Source organism: Cucumis melo, chromosome 8, assembly GCF_025177605.1.
Source record: "Cucumis melo cultivar AY chromosome 8, USDA_Cmelo_AY_1.0, whole genome shotgun sequence".
Classification (NCBI taxonomy): domain Eukaryota; kingdom Viridiplantae; phylum Streptophyta; class Magnoliopsida; order Cucurbitales; family Cucurbitaceae; genus Cucumis; species Cucumis melo.
Window position 1 is genome coordinate 22,389,861 of NC_066864.1, and position 16,988 is coordinate 22,406,848.

General features: G+C 33.6%; 1 protein-coding gene across 10 annotated transcripts; it reads right to left on the reverse strand.

The window, feature by feature from the left end:
- Nucleotides 1-1,574: 1,574 nt before the first annotated feature.
- LOC103486063 (uncharacterized) lies at nucleotides 1,575-16,728 on the reverse strand. 10 transcript variants are annotated; one of them, XR_007823001.1, is made up of 7 exons: nucleotides 16,346-16,728; nucleotides 16,157-16,259; nucleotides 15,647-15,759; nucleotides 11,495-11,543; nucleotides 2,078-10,565; nucleotides 1,894-1,951; nucleotides 1,575-1,776 (listed from the first exon to the last, which is right to left on the reverse strand). XR_007823001.1 is itself a non-coding variant. In XM_008443881.3 (5 exons), exons 1-4 carry the CDS (start codon nucleotides 16,432-16,434, stop codon nucleotides 11,530-11,532), a joined length of 318 nt encoding a protein of 105 aa, XP_008442103.1. In that variant the 5' UTR covers nucleotides 16,435-16,700; the 3' UTR covers nucleotides 1,575-1,776; nucleotides 11,495-11,529. The 10 variants fall into 10 exon arrangements, 6 of the variants coding, with proteins under 6 accessions (XP_008442103.1, XP_008442102.1, XP_016899557.1 ...); XR_007823002.1 differs by having other exon boundaries at nucleotides 1,927-1,975; XR_001762263.2 differs by having other exon boundaries at nucleotides 1,927-10,565.
- Nucleotides 16,729-16,988: the final 260 nt, after the last annotated feature.

A 16,988-nucleotide genomic window follows, 5' to 3' on the forward strand; every position in this document is an offset into this window, starting at 1 on the left:
ACATTAGCCTTTCCCATATGGTATTTTATGATACAATCATAGTCTTTAATAAGTTCTAGCCATTGCCGTTGTCCTAAATTCAGCTATTTCTGATCAAAGATATACTTCAAACTCTTATGATTTGTAAAAATGTGGCCCTTCTCACCAAACAAATAATGTCTCCAGATTTTCAATGCTAAAACTATCGTTGTTAATTCAAGATCATGAGTAGGGTAATTACGCTCGTGCTTCTTTAACTACCTTGAAGCATAAACTATTACTTTACCTTCCTGCATGATTACACAACCTAATCCTTGCTTCGAGGCATCACAATAAATCATGTACTCCTTCTTTATTATAGGAAGTGTCAGGATAGGTGTTGTGACTAATCTCTTCTTTAGCTCCTGGAAACTCTATTCGCATTTATTCGACCATTCAAACTTAGCATTTTTTCTTGTCAAATCTGTCAAGGGTAATGCTAATCGAGAGAAATCCTCAACAAAACGCCTCTAGTATCCTGCCAGGCCTAGAAAACTACATGCTTCTGTCGCACTAGCTGGTCTCTCCCAATTGACAATAGTTTCCATTTTCTGCAGATCAACACTAACTCCGTCCCCTAAAACTACATGCCCTAAGAACACTACCTGATTCAGCCAGAACCTACATTTGCTGAACTTGACATACAACTGTTTATCACGCCGTGTATGTAGAACAATCCTCAGATGTTCCTCATGGGCTTTCTTTCAATTGAGTAAACTAGTATATCATCGATGAACACTATTACAAAATGATCTAAATACTAATGAAAAATCATGTTCATGAGGTTCATAAAAACTGTTGGTGTATTCGTTAAACCGAATGACATCACTAAAAACTCATAGTGCCCATACCTCGTTCCCAATGTTGTCTTAGGAATATCTGATTCCCTAAGCTTTAACTGATGGTATCCTAAGCTTAAATCAATCTTAGAGAACACTGCTGCTCCCTTTAACTGGTCAAACAAGTCATCGATGTGTGGTCACTACTACAAGTTTAACCTTTTTTATGTGCAAAACATGTAAAAAATTGTTTATCTTGATGGTCATTGTCCATCAAGTAGGCAGACATCAAGAAAGCCCATCCATCAAGAAAACTAGTCATAATATGTCATAAAAAACCATTTCTTGATGGTATGAGCCATCAAGAGAGGGGAATTTGATGTTTTTTGTCCATCAAGTATAGTAAAAAACTCATCAAGAAACCTAGCCAGACCAAATCATCAAAAACTTTTTCTTGATGGTTTGGACCATAAAAAAAGGAAACTTTATCATCTTTTGCCCCTCAACAATATGGAAAAGTCCCAAGATATCCATTTTCATTGACATGTTTTGTCCATCAAGTATTATCCTTATATTAATTAACAGTTTTGCACCATCAACTAAACTCTTTTGTTGTTGTTTCTTAACCATCAACTATAACAATTTTTTTTTTAAAAAGGGTCATTACGACCCTCCCATATATACGACCTCATCTAATCAAATGTTAAATTACAAAAACGTCAAAATATGAAAAATCCACATACATACAACTATACAACAACTTCTACAAAATACCAATAATCACAAATATTATAACATTGAACAAAATCAAAATGTATCAACAACTTCGTACAAAATTTGTTCAATATCATTAATAAAATAAAAATAATAAACTTGTAACCAAAATTACTTAAACATCAACAAGTTATCAAAGTTTGATACAGGTTCAAGTAACTCATTCGAACTTGCCGTCATATATCTTGATGATTGTTTCTTTGCCCTTATTAACAAATGAATAAAATAAAATGTTATTATCACAATATAAATATAAAAACTAGCAATATCACTTTAATTAAAAAACTGATAGCCAATTTAATTAAGGAAAGAAAGGTTATACATGAGAGTGTAATAGTAGGAAGTCTCAATTTACCTCCAAGGTACACTGACAACTCAAACTAAAAGAGAAGGAAGACATTGCACTGTTATGTATAATAAAAGTATATTATGCTTATATAACATTATCAAGAAAAAAAGAAAAATAAAGATAAAAGGATTGTAGCGTAATACTGTAATTCAATTACCTGTTCTGCTCTTGAGTCCTTTGTGAGAATGGTTTTTGAAGTAGTAAAAATCCATAAGAAACTAAAAAAAATAAATAAATAAAAAGTCCACTATTCAAATACAAAATTTCATTAAAAGAAAAATAGTATGAAAGCAAAGGAGTTGCCTGAATAAAATAAATTGTAGGAACGCGTTTCGTAGGGCCATTTGAGATACATGAGCGAATTGGTCCCATAGCTTATCGTTTCGCGTTGCCTTCATCCTTTTTTGCAGTCCATGATGTATTCCATGTCTCTATATTAAGAAAGTATGTAGTAGACCCGACGCATGTAGTTGACTTTAAACCGTTGCTAATTAATGAGAACTGAGCTATGAGGAGCAACCCGTTGAGATTTTGGCAAGAGAGGTCAAGATGCTCCTCAATAGAGGAATTGCATTGGTCAAAGTTCATTGGCGAAATTACGGAGCTAAAGAGGCCACATGGGAGAGAGAGGACGACATGAGAACGTAGTATCTCGAGCTGTTCGAGGATTAAAACTTTCGAGGGCGAAAGTTTCTCAAAGGAGGGAAGATTGTAACGCTCCAAAGGTAATTTTTAATTTAATTACCTTAAGCTTAATTGTAAGCTTGTGGAATTTATTTTGGGCATTATTTGATTTAATTATAGAGTTGTTTGATTTTGTAAAAATCAAACTTAATTAGATATTCATGGGAAAATATTTAATTAATTAGTTGGAATTTGGTTGATTTATATTTGATGGAGTTGGGAGAATTGTATTTGAGAGAATTATGATTAATTATATATATATAATTATATAATTAATTGAATTTGAAGTTAAAATAATTATATTATGAAATAATATAATTATTAAGGATATACATTGTTTTGGGAAGATAAAAAGATGATTTGATGGGAAAAGTTAATGAGGAGAGAGGTATTTCTTTAACAACAAGGAACCTAGGTGATTCGTTTTCAAATTTGATTTCAACCTTCCCATTAGGATGCTCAATGATATGACAGACTTCTTTTTCTTTCTTTTGAGGGATAAAAGCGTTGTTTAAAACCCATCGAAGATTTTTTGTAACTTCGTCCCAAGAAAGGAGTTTTGGAACACTAACAGATGATTTATTGAGATTTGTTTCTACATAGTTTTTCCTTTTGTTGAAGACAATAAAGTTTTTGGATGCATGGTAATAGTCAAAACTTTATAAGTAACTTTATAAACAAGGGTTAATTTTTTAACTCCTTCTTCAAAATTTAATCCTTGGCCAGTAATATCTAAGCTCAAGGTTTTAAGAATACGTGAGTCATCAAGAGACACCATAAAATTTGAAAAACAATTAAAATATACAGGGTCATTGGCCAAATTTGATTAATTATTCCTAATAAAGAATTTGAAAAATCTGTGGCATTTATCGCGTAAAATTGCTAAGACTGGTGTATCTAGTTCGGATCTAAACATTGGAATTAAAGCTACTTGGACAACTTCTATATGAAGAAATGAAAATTCTTTTTAATGTTTTTTAATATCATTTCTTGGAAATAATTGTATGGAATCAAATTTTTCATAAACTGGAATTCTTCTTTCAACAATTTTTACACAAAGATTTTCTTTGAAATTGAAAGTATGTTGAAAATAAATTGTTTTGAATTCCCCAATTGAGAAAATCATTTTCTACTTTTGCAATACGAATTGATTCATTTGTCACATCACCTTCACTAGAAGAAGCAGTATGTTGCTCTTCAATTTCTTTTTAAGTAAGATCTTTTGAAGAAGATTTAGAGGATAATTTTTTTCAGGAAATTAGATATTTGAAAATTTAAATTATCATACTTTAAATATTTATTTTTTAAAATTTTATTAAATCTAGAAATAAAATTTCTTCGATCAAGAATCTATACATGTATGTGCTAAGACGGATTACTGCTGACCAACGGTCTCACCGCATTTCCTTGCGTCTTACTGTCGGGACCACAAACTTAGACACGAACGTAGAATCTAGATCTTCGAAATTGAATCTCTTGAATTTAACAAAATTTGAAGAATAAAATTTATTGAAGAGAACTAAAATTTATCTAACTCCTCCCCCGAAAATGAAATTTGAAAACGAATTGAAAGGAATTTGAACTTTTATTGATGGTTCTGATACCAATTGCTCAATGCTAACCGCAAAGAGAACTAGGATCGTTAGATTACAAGAAGAAAGCAGTCGGAATATTAGGAGCTTGGTATTTTAGAGCTCAATAATATTTCGCGATGTGCTTTGCATTATCATGGAAGTCTATTTATAGACCTCGAATTTCAAACACAATTGAAATTTGAAAAATTAAAAGATAAAATCGAATCAGATAGGACATGACCCCTTATCTGATAAGATTTTAATAAGATAAGATCTACTTCTTATCCAGGTGGTATACAATATTCATACAATAAAATATGTATGTGTGTATTACAACTACTATTTACACTAGAGATTCTATAGAAGGAGACAGAAAATGGTATGATTATGGAAAATGGACTAACTTGCATTAAGAAAGATAAAGGAAAGTCTTAGGGGGCGTTTTGGGGAAGGGTTGGGTTATGGGGGTTAGGGTTATGTAATCCAACCCTCGTCTGGGGGAAGGGTTATGTAATCCAACCCTCGTTTGGGGGAACGATTATGTAACCCTAGTTTTAGCCCCTTAACCCTTCCTCAAACCCTTCTTCAACACTTCTTAACCCTTCTTCAACTTTTCCTCAATCATTCTTCAACACTTCTTCAACTTTTCCTTAACTCTTCTTCAACTCTTCCTTAATCTATCATAACCCTACCCACGTAACCCTTCTCCCAAACACATCTTATCAAAACATTATCACAACACTTCCTTCATAACCTTCCCCCAAACACATTTTATCATAACACTTCCTCCATAACTCTTCCCCCAAACACATCTTATCATAATCCTAGGTTTATCATAACACTAGGTTTATCATAACCCTAACCCTCCATAACCCAACCCTTCCTTCAGACGGCCCCTTAGTATTCTAGGTGCTCTAAGTTGTACGACTTATCCTCGATATGATATAGATCTCTTGACCATCTTATATTTAAGGCGAGCAACCTCTCGATGCCTAAACACAACACTTATTCTACTTTTAGGACATAAATAGTAAAGATAAGTCAAGGGATATACATCTAGACTTCCTTGTTTATAAGCATCGCATTGACTCTCTTATTTATAGTGAGCGGCCTTTTGACGCCTAATCATCACACTTGTTCACCCTTTGGGACACAAATGATGTAAGTCAAAACACCAGCCGGGAGTTTGTTTCCAAACTCCTTCCTTACGTGTTTAGCCACGTCCTTGCTAATTACTCTCTCGATCAGTTAGTGACCAACACTGGATGAGTGCTTAAGTTAAGCTCAACTAAACACAATGAGACTTATAACTAAAGGATCCTTATTAAGTATCAGACATCAACTTTAAACTACTTAAAAACATTAACAAGATGAATAGTAAGGGAATGGAAGAGAGACAATGGACTAAAATGCAGTGTATTGACAATGCAGACCTTTTGACAATGAAATGAAGAACATTCATACCATACATCATAAAGTACAAAAATGGAAAGAAAAGATATATGACGAGTCGTATAATGCATTGGGTTGCATTCTTTGGCTTTTTTATAAGTTAGGTTGAGAAGATGGTGGTTTCTTTTCTCTAGTCTCTATCTAAGCTCTCACTCAGAGGTTGACTAGTGTAGAAGGGAGAAGGAAGAACTTCTATAAAAGATGGAGGAGCTAGTCTCTTCCTCTAACTCTCATGGAGCTCTTTAGGTTTTGGTCTATTCAGACCTCCAATCTAGTCCTTTCAGACCTTCAGCCTGGTCAATTCAGACTTCTAACCTCACTTCTTCTTGGTATAGATAGAAGCTTTATATAGGCTGCTTTAGGTGAGAAGCTTCTACTTTTTTTGTGCATGTCGGCGCTAAAAATAGTAGTGTCAAGTCACATCAACTCCAACTACCATTCTTGTCTTCTAGTGAATCTCTTCACGTGATGGTGTGATATATCACCTGGTGATGTTAATCGCCAAACAAATTTCTATCACTGAGTTCTTACATGCCCTCCTCTTGCGTTTCATTGATTTCTTCTCTTCTTCTCAATTCTCACCCTTTGTGGATTTCAAGATTTCCATATGTCGTTTATGTAAGGCTAGTCGTCATCAAAGTAGTGAGTACCATTTATTTAAAAGAATGTAGATAAGAGAAAAATGTCAGGTCAAAGGTAATGAATCCTACTCTCTATACGACTGAACTTCTTCAATGTTTTATAATATGTGTAGATGGGCTTGTTTTGGTAGAAATTGACTAGGTGTAATAGACGATCCTGCAGATAACAGTCTTTCGATTTGACCTTCCTCTCGAGACTTAAATGAACCTATTCCATTGGTCAAGCCTAGATAGAAACTCAAAACAGAATTCAACGGCTTCCTCACATATGTGTGCTTCTGCGATCGACCCTTCCAGACAATTTCTATTATGGACATAACTTTTCAGCACTTTTATATATTTTTCAAATGGGTACATCCACCATAGGTATATGGATCCACAAATTTTTGCCTCTAGCATAAGGTGGATGTATAGATGTACGATAATGGTGAAAAATGATGGTGGAAAGTACTTTTCAAGCAAACATAATGTTTCAATAACGTCTTGCTACAATTTATCTAGATCTGATATTTGCAAAGTCTTGGAGCAAATAACGTTAAAAAAAGAACAAAATCTAGTTATAGCTAGTCTAACATTATTAGGTAAAACTCCACATATTGCAATTGGGAGCAGTTGTTGTATTAGAACATGACAATCATATGATTTAAGACCAGAGAGCGTTAGGTTCTCTAAAGATATAAAACTTCTGAAATTCGATGAATAACCGTCTGGAACCTTAAGATCAGACAAAGTTCTGCAAATAGAGACCTTCTGCTCCCTTGACAGTGTATAACATGCTGCAGGTATGTAAGTTCTACTTCCATCGGATACAAGGGCCAACTTGGGTCGAATGTTCTTTTTTACCAAATCAAGTCTAGAACTCAGTCCATCCTTACTCTTCCCTGGTATGTCAAGCAGTGTACCAATTATATTCATTAATACATTCCTCAATATGTTTAACATCAAGATAGTGTCTTACATGAAATTTTTTCTAGTACACTGACTTATAGAATGCATAAATCCTTTTCCAGTAGTCGTTCGAAATATTTTCATTCAACCTCCTACTGGACTTTTTACCACATGGAAAAGTCTTGTCCTTAAGTCTATTATAGACTGCCTCACCTGATAAAGGGAGAGGAGGTCTCTCGTGCTTCTGATTACCATCAAATGCTTTCTTTTGTCTTCTATAAGGGTGATATCTTGGTAAGTATTTTCTATGTCCCATGTATGCATTTTTCTTCGCATGTGGTAGTCTTATAAAAGAAGTCTCCTTCCCACATATTAGACAAGCCTTATACCCCTTCATGCTACATCCAGACAAGTTACCGTATGTAGGAAAATCATTGATAATCCACAGTAAAACAACTCGTAGGGTGAAAAATTCTTCTTTATGTGCATTAAAACATTGAACACCTTCTTCCCACCTAAGTTTGAGATCATCAATCAAAGGTGCTAGGTAGACATTTATGTCGTATCCTGGTTGCTTAGGTTCTAAGATTAACATAGTGAACATTAAACACTTCCTTCTCATACATAGCCCGATGGAAGGTTGTATATTGTAGCAACCACACAGAGGCCAACAACTATATTTCGTCGATAAATCTTCGTATGGATTGATGTCATCTGTGGACAACCCCAAGCAGAGGTTTCTCGGTTTGAACCCAAAATCTGGCCATAAATGGTCTACCAACCTCCAAGATGGAGTATCAGTTGGATGCCTTAACACACCATCTACTTTCTTGTCATTTGCATGCCAACACAAGTTCTTTGCATGTTCGAACTTCTTGAACATCCTTAAGAACCTCTAAACAATTGGTAAATACCACAACTGTTTAGCTGCAATTCCCTTAATCTTTTCATTTAAGTTCTTACTTGTCTTCCACCTCTAAATATTACATTTAGGACACCTACTGATGTCTGTTAGATCTTTTCTATACAAGCAGCAATCGTTTGGGCATGCATCTATTTTTTGATAACTAAGGCCCAACGCAGTAAGCGTTTTTTTTTTTTTTTTTTTTTTTTTTTTTGCTTCATACATGGATACCGACATTTCGTTATTTTTAGGCAAGAACTCGCTAATTGTTACTAGTAGTTCGAAGAAGCTAACATTACTCCGTCCAAATCTAACCTTCAAGTTATATAGCCTAACTAATGCTGACAACTTTGTGAAATCTTTTACAACTAGAGAATAGAGGCTTCTTTGCATCATCGAACATATTGTCAAACGTATTAGGTATTTTAGAAAATTGATCGCAAACATTTTGAACCATATTTAGCCTATGAAATAAATCGTCGTCGATCGTTTTTCGTTCATGTAAGCCTGTTGATTGCATGAACTCTCTGATGTAAAAGAGTCGCCATGCCAAAGCCATATCTTATAGCTTTGATTGATCCCAATGATATCTAACTGTTGATTCGTCCTGCAGCAATAGTTTCCCACATTTAAAACATGGACACCTAATAGTACTGGAAATCTTTGCCATTACGAAAACCAAATTGAATGAACGCTTCCACTCCCAATTCATACTACTTAGACCTCCTATTTTCTATCATCCATGATTTGTCCATTAGACGATATTGCACGATTTATATATCTCAGAAGTTAGAACTTAATCAAACTTGTTTGCAATCAAAGGGACAAGATACTTAGGTTCTGTATTGAGTAGTTTTGTTTTAGTATGTTAAACCACCCTAAACCGAACTCATATACACGTATCAAATTAAAGAACAAAGCTCATATTCACCAAGCAAACAGTAAGTACATAAACAACATACATTTCCTCACTCATAGCACAAGAACAATAAGGAATTTTAAGGAGAAACATAACATACACTAATTTAAACACCAGATGTAACCTCTTTGTTTAAGACTTTGATAACAAAAGAAAAAGAAAAAGAAAAAGAAAAAGAAAAAGAAAAAGAAAAAGAAATATCGTCTGAAACCAACAAGTCTAATACCTAAAACCAACGGTTGAACTATTTTCCCCTCAATTTCAACAAATCTAATACCTCTTTGTGAAATTCTTTATTGTATTCACAAGTAGATAGAGCAATCAAGGACTTAAAAATAGAAGGTTAAAAAGCAGCAGTGTTTGTTACTTCATCTACTTATCATGGCATCTGCAGTAGCCTGAGTGAAATTTTTCATATATGTCATGTTAAGAGAATTTCCTTGATTGTTGACGAGGCTCATGGGACACACTTTGAGTTTCAACCTCAGTTGCCTCTTTCTACACTATAAAAAGGAGCTTATTTGGTGACCCAATCGACTTACAAGGTTCCTTGCTCTCTTACACAATCATTAATGTTGCACATGGTCAGGGAATCTTGTAGACAGAGAAAGAGTTTGTGGATGTTTACAAACTCTTCAAGCACCAATCTTAGTTATCTGCTTTTAGCATCATTAGATGCAGCCAGAGCTCAACTAAGTGATGATCAAGACAAAATTTTTAATAGAGCAATAGATCTAGCATATCAAGGAAAAAGCAAGATAAACTAGATTTCAGGTATCTCAATCCTTGAGTGTTCCATGTTCTCCAACTTCCTTACTTTTGGTCCATTAAGACTTACGATTAGTTTCCAACAACTTGGTTTGTTTGGATATGAAACAGATGAAATGCTGTACAAAAATCATAACATCATTTGTGATCTTGTTGGGAACCAATCCATTACATTTAATGAACATGTGAAGACAATATTCAGAGACTGGTTTCATGTATTAAAATTCCTTGTATTAGACTTGAAACTTTACCCAGGTATTGAAATTAACATACTCAACCTTAGTTGCATCCAAACAAATGAGGCAATTGATAGGATACTGGCAGACTACACACTTCCAAGTTTCAACTATTTTCCCCTCAATTTTGAATCCATTCCCAATTATGAATGTGCTCCAACACCAATTTGATAGAAACAAAGAATTAGAGTGGAAAATTGAGAAAACAATGTATTAAAGAAAAAAAAAAGAATAAGAGTATGCTAACCATTCAAATTCCAGGCATTCCTCTTCACGACCCCAACCCCATACCCACCACACACACACAAATTCACTCAATTGATAACCACTCAACACTAATAAGCTTACTGAGTATAAGTAATAGATCCATACTAATGCTATAAAGATCATATTACACTGGCACCACGATATCTTTTTATAAGAACTTTTAGCACCACAAATTTTGACTAAACAAAAAGTGAACAAAGAACAATGCACAAGAATGATTAGCGTCTACAACATTCTTTAGAAAGAAGAAAATGATTCATCTACTAGGTCTTGATCATATGTTGGGACACATTAGACAAGAGCACAAAACATCTAAGAAAGAAGGAGGAGTCTTAGTTTGAGGATAGTAAAATCTTTGATGAATGAATATCTCTAAGCATCCTCTTAAAGTAATTGCTTAAATTAGTGTAAAAAAAATTGCTTAAATCAAAAGGTGGTCATGTATTGCAAACGAAAGCTATCTATATTGAAGACTATGTATTACTTTAAAGAAAAAAAAAAGAACTAGAGGTTGAAGGGTCAATGGACACACATGAACATCTCGAGTAGGTTGAGAACTTCTTATCATACTTATCACACCTCGGTCCAAAATCAATTGATATTAATAAAAATACAAAGGCACAAGAGATAAAAGATCGAATATAAAATGGATTGATATAAGAAAAAATACAAAGGCGCAAATATGCATTAAACAATATAACAAAACAAAAGATCTAAAAGAAAATAATTCCAAATGACTATGACAACACATGACATGCAAACTCATAGTATTAGCAGTACCTACCTTTGCAAGAATCCCATCGACTCATGACATACTTAAGGAGACTGCAAAAAGTACCAAACTTTTCCCAAACAAGCCAAATTTTACCAAACTAGACCGTCAAGCCAAAAATAACACTATGCAAGTTCCCATCGACTCATGAAAGGATTGAGGTGAACTCCTATGTAAGTTCAACTTTATTTTTTATAATTTTACCGAGCAAACCTGACGATAATAGTCACTAAAGGACTTAAGAATACAGTATTAAGATAAAATAAGGAATATGCTTCAGATAGAAATTAGGATAATTTCAAGAATGTTTTAAGTGTATCTATCATTATAATCGCAGGTACGAATCTAACAAGGGAATGCAAAAAGTGGAGGGAAAAAGTAACACAAAATACATATGAACAAATGATTTTCATCTATTATGCACCATGAAAATTTTACAGATTGATGATAAGATAAAAAGGGAATTCACCTGAGCTCTGTGAGAATAAACGAATTGTCTCTTCCTCAAGAAGGTACAGCTAGAAAATTAAGAAAATAAAGATAAAAATCATATCAAAGTTGATATCTTATTACTACAGAACAAATGCTAACAAAATAAGTCATTCAAAATAGTTATTATAAACAAAAGTACAATCAATTCCAATCATCCACAACTTCATGGGATAATAATACTCTTAGTAATAATAGAAATTGATGTCAGAACTCAAGAGAATAAGGTTTGGTCGAGAGCAATCTAAACGTCAAGCCAAAAATAACACTTGAACGGAAAAGGATCAATTATCAGTGCATCATGCAAACCCGTGCACGAAACAACAAGATGATATTAATGCATTATCTTTGCAAGGTGCAACTTGTTCTATCTATTTCCTTATGAGCATGATCTATATTTTGTTGGTTTACAACTTTACATCGACTATCACCTGTCGAGGTGTAAAACACTATACATGATTTTTAAGTATTGTCTGCTAACAATATGTATCTTACTCTTTTATCTCATTTTTTTGTCTTTGAAAAAGTTGCTGTGACACTCTGTCTTACACACATTAGAAACTTTCTGCTATTTTTATGTATCTCACTTTTTAGCGTCATTTTCTCGTAAATGTAAAAGTTGCTATGACACTCTTACTGTCTTACAAAATACACATTAGAAATTGTCTGCTATTGTTATGTATCTCAGTTTTGAACCTCATTTTCTTGTCTTTGTAAACGTTGTTGCGACACTTTACTGTAAGATAACTTGTGGCTAGAAATGAGAGAGAGAGATGGGAAAAGAAAATACTGAAAAAAGGAAAGAAAAAGATGTGTTCAATGGACATAAGCACCTTTTGTAAAACAATAAAAATGAACAATAACAGCTCTTAAAATCAGGAACAGAAGGGTGTGAGATCAGTTGAGAGATGGTTATCGAAAAATTCAAAACCATTGTGATGCCTAAATGTTTCAAATTTACCATTGGTAGTCAAAATTCATAGCTGGTTATAAATTGAGGAAGATAATAAAATAATTTAAATGGTTTCATGTTGTCGACCTCAAGCTGAATTTATTGGTTCTTATTTTAAAACCAACAGATGGACATTAGAGAGAAATAGGCCTCTTGTGTGCTAAAATTTCCTTACATTAAACATAGTAGTGTATTTCTGGCCTATTTTCTTTATCTTCATCTCAAGTTTATAGGTATGAAATAATCGATTTACCTTTCCATATATATATACACACACCCTATCATGAAACTTAACATAATTTCATTTATGACCTTTCACTATCAATGTCAAATAGGAGAAACTAGTTAGTTAAAGCCTTGACAATGAAAGTGGAATAGAATGAAAATATCTTTAGAAAGTGTTTGTTGGCGAGGCAAGTTTGTTATTACATTTATAGCATGAATTAGGATAAAGTTGAGAATTTGTGTGTAGGAATTGAAGAGGAACATACTTTGAAGAGTACACAGTAGTAATAGAACTCGCTAAATGTTTCAATTAGAAATGCAAGAAATTATTGGATTCGACATGAAAACTATAATACTTCTATTAGTGTTCATACATTGATAAACTAAACTAGATTATAAATTTGCTAGGAATGACAGTAGTGGACAGTAGAAAATAATAGAGGATTCAAAATAGCAATCAAAGAACTCAAATTTCACCTAAAAATGTAAATGGGAGAAAATAGCAGTGGATGATATATTAGGTTAAAGCTGTTATAACATCAAATGAATGAACTAGAAGTCTAACACTTGCCCCATCTCTTACACAAAAGAAAAATCCCTTATTTACCGACAAGGTCAATAACTTCCGTTGTATTCTCATGGTAATTACTTCAAGTATTCTTTTTCTTCTTTCAAATAATATCCTCTTCGGCTCATCCTCAATATGGCAAAGACAGAGATAAAGAACAAAATGGAGAGAAACACACTATGAGTTCTAGCCCATTCTGCTCTATATAAAAGAGCATGCTTATCATGTTGCCCTACCCCAAGTTGTGTAATAACAACATTTTTAAAGTCAACAACAGAAACAAGCACAAACCATTCTGTATAAGGACCATAATCCCACAATTCAAGGTGCCAATATGCATGGTATACTATAAAGATCTTAACTAGACTAAATTATCAATTAATCCCTTTTTAATTTATGTTTTAATGAGTTGTATTTGGTTCATAATTAATTCTTGAGTCTTTATTTACAACTATCTTATAACAACTTTAACCTAATATACAAAATATTTAGCCTCAGTATGGACGTCTAAGAGCTTATTCTCTTCCTTGATAAATGGGTGTCTCCTTTTTGTCTATTGTAAGTCAGTATCACAAAAGACAACACGTGTAGCAGACCTCGATCACAATGCATAAGATAGAAGTCAAAGATCTAGATATTATTCATTCTATTTTGGTTACGGCCCACTTACTTTTTCTTTACAATTCTAATCTCAAAGAGGTTCCTTTGATTTCCCCCTCATAGTCATATATTATAATACGTTTTGGATGTATAAATGAGCTCTCGAAGAACTAAGAGAACTTGACCCAGTCACCATGGAAAATCACCTCAAAAGGACAAGAGTTTGGTTCCACTGGATTACATTTGTAGAAAGCACTGAAAAGTTGTTTGTTTTAGTGGTTAATGTCAACGGCATTGAATGTCTTTACTCCCATTTATTGCTTCTAAAATGAGAGATGTTTGGTATTTAGGTAATCACAGTTGGGTTGGGGTGAAGAGATGATAAGTAGACTTGAAACAATAGCAAGAACGACCTTCCAAGCCTTAATTTACTCCATCAGGAATGTAAAGCATCAGATTTTCCTATCATTTAGAGTTAGCTTGTCCACTTCTGGAACAAAGTCCCTTTGAGGTTTTCACCAACCAAATAACATAATCCTTAAGGATTTCATTGAGGACAATGAAAGATGGCAGAAGAAGCTTCAATTGCTAAGGTAAAAAAAGGAGGAAGGGAAGAGAGTGGCCTAAAAGTAAAGACTCCAAGCATTCTTTGAATTTCCTTTTTCCTTCTTCTCATTCTCTGTTTAAGGATTGCTTGATTACCATGCATGCATGTGTTGTTTAATAAAACTAACAATTCCAACAATTACAACATTAAGCATCGCGAGGTTTTATTCATTGAAGTTAATGACAAACAAAGAGACAACCAGACATGTAAGGGGTATCACCACCATATTTTGTCTGGTTGACAAAACAAGAATGAAGCTTAAGGTACCCGCCACCACATTTGATCTCCTGTTCAAATTTGATAGAATACTGGACCACTAGAGTTCTGTTCTCATTGGAGAACTCTAGTATCTTTGCAGATGTGGTAAATTGCTTAGCGTCATTGTATGTTTGAATGCTTGCAAACCAATCATCATCACCATCTGCTTAAAATCGGAATATAGGTAAAAATACTATTTTGGTCTTTAACTTTGAAACCTCTTTTATTTAGTCCTTGTATTATCAAACGTCCAAATTTAATATTGTACTCTTAATAAATCTAATAGTTAGTCCATGTTGTTGGTTCCTATGGTTACCTTTTCCAAACAAAAGTTTCACCTCAAAACTTTGCCAACTGCACCTCTCTTTTTTAGCATCTCTTTCTTCTTCTTTTTTCCATATTTTCTCTTCCTCACTTTTCTGTCTCTGTTTAATGCCCCATCCAAGTTGAGAATATATCAATAGGTTAAAGGCATTGATAATCCCCTTTCGAGGTATGATGTTGGAATCTTCACTCGTTATTGAATTCAACAAAGGAAAAAGAACATAATTCACACATTCTCAATTCCTAATTTCTTTTCTAAACAACTCAATTCCTAATCTAAGTATTCATAGACATCGGCCAAGTAAAATTAAATACCAAATAACTCAAAAAGAGTACACAATAGTAATATAGCTCGCTAAATGTTCCAATCAGAATGCAAGAAATTATTGGATTCGACAAGAAAACTATAATACTTCTATTACTGTTCATACATTGATAAACTAAATTGGATGATAAATTTACAAGGAATGGTAGCAGTGGACAGTAGAAAATAACAGAGGATTCAAAAAAGCAATAAAAGAACTCAAATTTAAGCCAAAGAATGCAAATGAGAGAAAAGAGAGTGAAAGGAACGAATCGGAATGAATGGAGAACAAACCGAACAAAGGAGGGAGTGAGAAGAAGCAATAAACAGCGGAATACAGCTTCACAGAGGTAACCAGAAATTGATTTCGATGGCGTTGCAAATGTGCGGCATTTCGACGACTATTCCTAAAACACAAAGAAAAGCAAAATGCTTAGGAAAGTGGCTAAATTTGGTTGACTAAAATTTTTAAAATATATAGAAAAAAAAACCACATGTAATTAATATAATCACTCCAAACATAATGTTGTAGCATATCTAAAAAATGAAAAATTTACAAACATCTCGATGTAAATATTTTTAAAAAAATCTGCATCTAATTAACGTTTCTATCAAAATGTGTCACACTTAACTCATGCAGCTCTTAGTCATAAACTAAACATTATGACAAATTTGAAAAGCAATTCTAAGTGATAACAAACATCCTTGACTTCAAAGGCATGCTAATTTCACTCAAAATAAGCAATTTGAAGAATATGCAGAAACATAACCCAAAATAATGATGATAAAAGTGACCTAAAATACCTCAAGGAAGCAATCTGAGGATTCATCTTCCCCAAAGCAATTTTAACGAAATCTTCGTCCTTGAAGGATAAGGTGGCGTCTTGCTTTCCTCCTTCGTATGGACCTGAGCAGAAAACAGTCATAATGGTTTTCTTAATTTATCAGCCGAAACATATAAATATTCAATGCCATTTCTAAAAGATTAAATACCTTGGTATAATGTGACAGAATCTAATCCTATTCCAGAAACAGGGGTGACTGTAGAGGTGGTGCTTAAGAAGATACGATGGAGAAACCATCGGAAGGAGGAGGGAACATTAAAATCAAAGCACCGGACGAACGTTTTCTTAGCATGTTTACGAGAGGAAGGGAAAACGTGTAACACTGCGGACGTGAGGGTTTTCGCAAGCGTTTAGTGAGCTCCTTCAAATGGTGGCTGGAGCGCTTGCAAGAGGGAAATTTTTGCGTTCTAATGAACCTCAGAGCGTTCGCGAGAGAGAGATGACGACAACTGGGTTTTTGCAAAAGTGTTTACGAGAGGAAGGGAAAGCGTTGCCAACGAAACGAGAATAATTAATTTTTTTAGGAAAATTTTTTAATAACACAAAAAATATGTCGTTAATTAACGACATGAAAAATATGTCAAGAAAAACAAAATTGTATAAAAAAATTATATATTTTTTATTTTCAATGACACATTTTACTCCACCCCACTTTTTTTTTCCTCAATGTCTTAATTAGTAGCGTTACTTCCATTCAACAATTTTAAAAACGATCGTCAAAGTCTTCGATAATCCAGGAATGAGGAACTTTTATAGACATCTATATAGCTCTTAGCTACTACAAACAAAAC